This window comes from Phalaenopsis equestris, unplaced genomic scaffold, assembly GCF_001263595.1.
Source record: "Phalaenopsis equestris unplaced genomic scaffold, ASM126359v1 Scaffold001107, whole genome shotgun sequence".
NCBI lineage: Eukaryota > Viridiplantae > Streptophyta > Magnoliopsida > Asparagales > Orchidaceae > Phalaenopsis > Phalaenopsis equestris.
In genome coordinates, this window is record NW_018165546.1 from 353,290 (window position 1) to 359,666 (window position 6,377).

Consider the following 6,377-nt stretch of genomic DNA (forward strand, 5'->3'; position numbering starts at 1 on the left):
GGGCATGTAAACACCCAAAATCTGCAATTTAGGCATTTAAATACATAAGAATTCATCTACATGTAAATCCCCCTTCTCTTGCTCAAATAGAGAATTTTAAATCATTATACCGCTGTGAACTATGAGAAATCATACAGCAGTACTTAGCTGAGCCACAAGCCATAACCAAAAGTAAAAGTAGAAGATCCATTAAACATAGAAAAGTGCATTTCAGATAACATTCCCGTATTTTTCTCACATAAAACCGACAACATAACTCAACTTTAAAATATCAATAGCAGTATCAATGGATAAGGGAAGCTCATAAAACCAACCAAAGCAATTAGAACAAGGTTAATGGTGATGATGAGTTTAATTTGTATGAAGGAATATTTAAATAGCCAGCTAATTGTTAGATTCCAAATAGGGCTTATCAATAAGTGACACAAACTTACCTTAGGATTGCAGTAGAGGATGTCGGAGGAGCTTCGGCATCGAGTGGTTCGGTCGCGAGAGGATGGCGTAAGGTAAGTTAGGGCCAGGGTTGCTGTGAAGAGCGGCTAGGTATCGCAAGGGCCTTGGACGGGAAGAGGCGGTGAACTTTTAGCGAGGATGAATGGGATTCGAGCGAGAGATTCAGGAGAGAGGGAAAGGGAAGTATCGCGGGAAGAGAGAATCCGCCAAATGAGGATTTTGGCGTGAGAGAGTTTTGGTGTCGAGAGGGAAAGGTGAGAGAGCAAGTGCTTCGGTGCAGAGGAAAGAAGAGCCGAATGGGAGAGGCGAAGCAGGCGAGTGCTTCGATGTAGAGAAAGGAGAGCCGAATGGAAATCGACGAAGGATTTTGGGAGAGCGTGAGAGAAAGGCGGCGGCTTCGGTGCAGAGAGGCGAGGTGTGTGGGGGCTTCGATGTAGAGAGGCGAGGCGTCCGGGGGGTGTTTGCGCGAGAGAGGGAAGTGGCTCGGGTCGCGAGGAGGGAGGCAGGAACGAGAGGAGCAAGTAGAGGCGAGGATTTGGTCGCACGGGGCTCGTCGAGGTTGGCATTTCGAGCATGAGGAAGAGGTAGGCCGAATGTTTCGGTCCAGAGGGGAAGGAGAAGAATGAGGAGCCCAGAGCTTAAAAAGGGGGAGACGCGATTTTTGTATATCGGGAATTCCAAAGAGACGTTATGCGGCATTTGGCGGTGAAATATAAGGTTTCAATTTATGTAGGAGGTTTAATTGGAAGATCAAAGTACTTAATTATATTCAATCAAGAAGAGATTAAAAGATTTATCTGAGATTTAAAATTTCAAATTTGAAATCATGTGAGCTGAGGTGATTAGCCGTGTTCAGCCCGATTCAAACCCGGAACGAACCTAAACTCACATCCTTTAATTAATTAATTTTCTGCATCAATTTTGGAGTCATTTGCGCACGCCCGGAACCATAGCAATATGAGTGTCCTTTCTGACTAAAGTCGATGTCATGAACGCGCTCATGCGGTCTGTTTCATTATCCGACAGATTATTTTAAAAATTAATTTTGGTTTAAATGACGAAGCAATGTGTGTGTCAGTGACGTGAGTTGTTACGTTTATGCATGTTGAATGTGTGAATTGTAGTCTATGTGCGTGGTGGAAGTGGAGTAAATGTGTAAATGTATATGTGTGAAAGTCGAAAGAAGTATTTTTAATGCCTCCTGATCGTATAGGAACTCATTTTTGGTTCATAGCCCTTGCAACTATGAGTTTAATCTACACGTTAGTTCATAGCCCTTGCAACTAAGAGTTGAGTACTTGACACTACTCATGTGAGATTTTCACAAAAATAAGTCAAGAAGTGGTTTGAGGTTCTACATGGTGTGGGTCTCAGTACTAGTCCTCTAAGAGAGTCAAACAAGGAGAACATAAGGCTAGATCTAAGACCCTAGGAGAAAGAAACCCAAACCTCATTGAAAATGAGGTAAACAATATTCAATTATTCCTACTAAAATTGCTTATTTAGAATCTTCAAACTCTACCGTAAATCAATCAAATTACTCTAGCACTTATTCTTCATCTTCACTTGCTCACTACCTAACTCCCTCAACCTGTGAAAGCATGATTATGAGTACTATAGCTAGACTTCAATGCAACCAGCCCAACATACTATAGCATAATCCATTGCTCTTCTATAGCGTATGTCAGGTGTTAATTGTTCGCTACCCGGCCTCTTTGCCTTGGTTGTTGCTGCCTTTGCATGCAATCGGTGCCATTGCTGTTGTTTTGTTGCTACAAAGGCTTCAAATGTTGTTGCTGTGAGATATTGCCAATGGCTCTTCGATTTAGTCTAAGGTCCAATCTTCCAAGGTTAACGGATCCTATGGTGATCAAATTAATTATTTGTTTTAAAATTGGTCGTGATTGTTGATTTAATATCAAAGTTTTTCTTTTTTTTTTAAAATGCATTATGTTGATAGCAACTTACTATTGGACCACCCTGTAGTAAGTTTGCACTGGTTTGTTCCTTCCTTCGTCCGTATTTAAAAAGTTTTATTAGAAGCCTATTATCGCGTGTTGTCAAAGCACTTTTCATTAATATGTTATAAAAAGGATGCCCGTAAACAAAACCCCTTACCAAGCATTTGCTATATAAAAAAAAAATTCATGTTGGCCTAGGTCATGGAATTCTCTTGATGAGGTCACAAATTTGGCCTACTTGCCCAACTTGTTTAAAATTATTAATGTACGTTTACGATTGGGTCGATACAATGGCTAGGATGTCTATAATTGCACGTAAAGGTCACGGGATCAAAAGAAGGAATAATTCTCGTAGCAATGCAAAGAAAAGAACTTGATGTCAAACCGCACCCAAGAACCCACACTAGTGGAAAGGCTCATATATTCGGTGCCCCTATTTATGTACACTTTAAATCATATACCATTATTGTTTTTTTTTTTGTTATCAAATACAAATTAATTGGGAACTTTTCAAAACGGGATATGAACCTAAGATTTTAAAGCATAAGAAGCATGATAAAATGAAAAGGATGGCATGTAACTCCAACAACACCATTTAAAGGATGAGTTTGTTCTTGTTAAAAGGAGGTAGCTCACCTGATCCCCACTCTAGCCTCATGTTACCTCCTAACAGCATTCAGCTCACACCGAGCACGATTCGCCAGATATCCTCACACGAGCATTTCCCGCCATTAACATTGTAGCACAAGGCCGCTCCCTCCCGCGAGAACATCTCTATATAAAGCCATGTATGTCGCTAGGTTAGGGCAAGTAAGGAAGAGGGGATACAGTGGAGAAGGTCGCGAAGTTTAAAAGGAGAAATGTACTTATCTCAGAGGCACCAGTCTCAATTAAAGCTTTATTAAAGTCTTTTTCTACTCATGTAACCCTTTTTCCTCTTAAATTTGTGATACAATTGTAGACATGACTTTTCAAGCTAACAGTTAGATAAAAAAATAGTGAGTATAGATCCATCACAAAGCAAACTATAACTCTTGAATTGCATCACATAAAGAACTTAAATGAATATTTCTACAAAGAAACAGCTCTCAAGACGTTTTAAGTTGAACTTTCTACAATTTCATGCTCTCAGATGCTGCCAGAATTTGCTGTTCATTCACATGTTGTTTCTGTTTTAATCGTTATAGTGTGTTGTTAGAGTGTGCATATATAGAATGACTATGCCCCATCCAGGCAAATAGATGCATGCTTAACTTTTTACGTCCATGTAAAATGAATTGTTTCATTTGCACTAAAAGCAAGCATAGTAACTTCTTACTTCATTTTCTGTCATTATAATTAATCATGCTCTAGATACTCGTCTTTCACTTGGAGATAAAATGTGAAACAAATATATTCGTGAAAGGATTGGAGTAGCTCAAATGATAGATAAGATTGGAGAGAGCCGCCTTAGTTGGATTGTCACATTAAACGTCGACCATTGGATGCAAGTTAGGAGAGTAGATGTTTTAGATTTTACTTATGTTAAGAAAGGTAGAGGAAGACCTAAAAATACTTGGGTATGATGCATATATATGATCTTAATTTTATTAGAAATAAATAAAAATATGACAATAAAAAATAATAGAAAAAATGATTCATATAGTCAACCAAACAATGGGATAAAGGCTTATTGTTGTAGTCGTCGTTGTCGTAGATACTAGTCTTTCAATAAAAAAACCATTTCCATATCATGATAAAGAATATCTGACAGACAAGTTAATATGGCCCTGTTGTCAGAGAAGCCTTCAAGTAATTTTAGCATTCAACCATAGAAGAGTAAACAACACAAACAACAAATGCATGGAAAATTAAATAAGAAACGTCATGGACTGCGCTATGCCCTATGTGAGATTCAACTATAAGGACTGCTAAAGTATTGAGCAAAAGTACTTTTCAGTTTGTTGTTACTGCCCATATTGTTCGAGTTAGTGTCTCCTTGATAAAGAGATCTACCGTTCTCATATTTTTTCTTCAATTTCATAAATTTAAGACCTAAAAATCAGAAGAAAAAATGTCCCAATAAAATTTAATTTTCTTGATTCTTTTCCAAGCGTGACAATGAAAATGAATATTAATAATCATAATAATAGTTCATAGCTCACAGAATGCAAGAACCAATAATATAGCAAGTACAGGAGAGAGAGAGATAGCTAGAGAATACCAATCATACCAAGTTAAAGCATGTTATTTCTAAACCTTCAGTTGGCAAGCCATCAATCTCTTGACCATCATCTGCAAATTAAAAAATTACAAACTCATATGATTAGATATACTAGATATCCAAGTTAACCCCATATGATCACAACCAACCCTTTTCATACCTACTACATACAAGTTCGTATAATTTAAATTTATAATTAGATAAAAGGCATTTCAAGGTGGACAAAATACACACAAAAATGCACACCAACAGTTTGGCAACTACACAAAAAATCTATATAGGGCCTTGGCAAGTTTCAAATAATACTAAACAATTATGTTAACGTAGGGCTATCAAGAAGGCAGGGCAAGCCAAAAAAGTAAGCCAGCCCTTTAGAAGCCCCAATGCATTTTCCATAACACATATGGGCTTAAATAGGTTGTTCAACTATCATTTAAAAGCCGAGAATAGCAGTATTTGAACATTTTGTAAATTGAAATTAAAACAACTCTGAATTGAGGTTTGAGACCAGGATCAATTATTGACAAAATAAAACCCCTAATCAATAAAAAGAAAAATCAATCTTCCATATTTTAGTAGCTTCTTATGATCAGACACATCTCATAGTAGCTTCTTATTATAAAACACATCTCAGGCTAGTTCTCGAGTAGGATTCATTCATCAATAAAGGTCTTCTTTAGTAATAAAATTTTGGCACATGTAAAACATACCACAAATTTCGCATCTCTTGGAATTCGACTGAACTAATTTTATAAAATTCTACACTTCAAATCCATAATTTGATATTAGCACAATGCTTAAATGTATGGGGAGATAAAAATTGTTACAAGAAAAAGATTAATTAATCATGATTAATCCCTTAATTAAATTTTATAATCCCCATTAATGTTCATTACTGACTTCTCCACATTTTTCTTGGCATGCAGTGGCAGAAGTGATCGAATAGTTGGGGTTTATTGAAATCCAAGTTAAATGCCACAATCCCCACTTCCCCTCTCCTAATTTTTCCCTCATGCAAGAATTGCTGCTCGGTTCCTGTAACACATGCGACCTAAGCAATCGACAGAAGGCCACACATGGCATTTCAGAGCTCAAAGAGGTCAAAGAGAAATCTGTGAGTAGGAAACCTTGTTTTAAGATATTTGAGATATGTCTTTCGTTTCAAACATTTCTCATTTTCACATTTTCCACAAATTCAAGCATTCCACATGTTCCCTGTTGATTTAGTTCTACGGGAACAGCCACGGGACTGTCGAACTGAAAGCTACGCTCTACGGAAAGTCCATTTCATGATTTGGGGAAGGGGGGAAAGGAAGACGTGGGAACGAAATGGGAAGGTATTGGAGTGGTATATTTATGTTTAAAAACACTTTTAAGTCAACAACAACAACTACAACTACAAAAACAACAATAAAGCCTTAATCCCACGACATGGGGTCGGCTACATGAATCTTTTTTCTCCATTGCATTCTATTTAGTGTCATAATTTCACTTAGTTCTAGTAAATTAAGATCATTTTTTTATACAATAAGCCCAAGTCTTCCTAGGTCTACCTCTGCCTTTCTTAACACATGTCGAATCTAAAACATCTACTCTCCTAATCGGATCATCAGATGATCGACGCTTAATGTGTCCAAACCATCTGAGAGGACTTTCTCTAATTTTGTCCGTCACAGAAGCTACACCAGCCCTATCGTGGATATATTCATTTCGCATTTTGTCTCTAAATGTAAAGCCACTTATCCACCTAATCATTCTCG

General features: G+C 37.5%; 1 protein-coding gene across 1 annotated transcript in view; it reads right to left on the minus strand.

The window, feature by feature from the left end:
• LOC110033173 overlaps positions 1-6,377 on the minus strand; it is a 118,122-nt gene that overhangs the window by 49,736 nt on the left and 62,009 nt on the right. Inside the window, exon 6 of the mRNA XM_020737076.1 lies at positions 4,627-4,688. Coding sequence (XP_020592735.1) covers positions 4,627-4,688 — 62 coding nt within the window. The remainder of the gene's footprint in view (positions 1-4,626; positions 4,689-6,377) is intronic.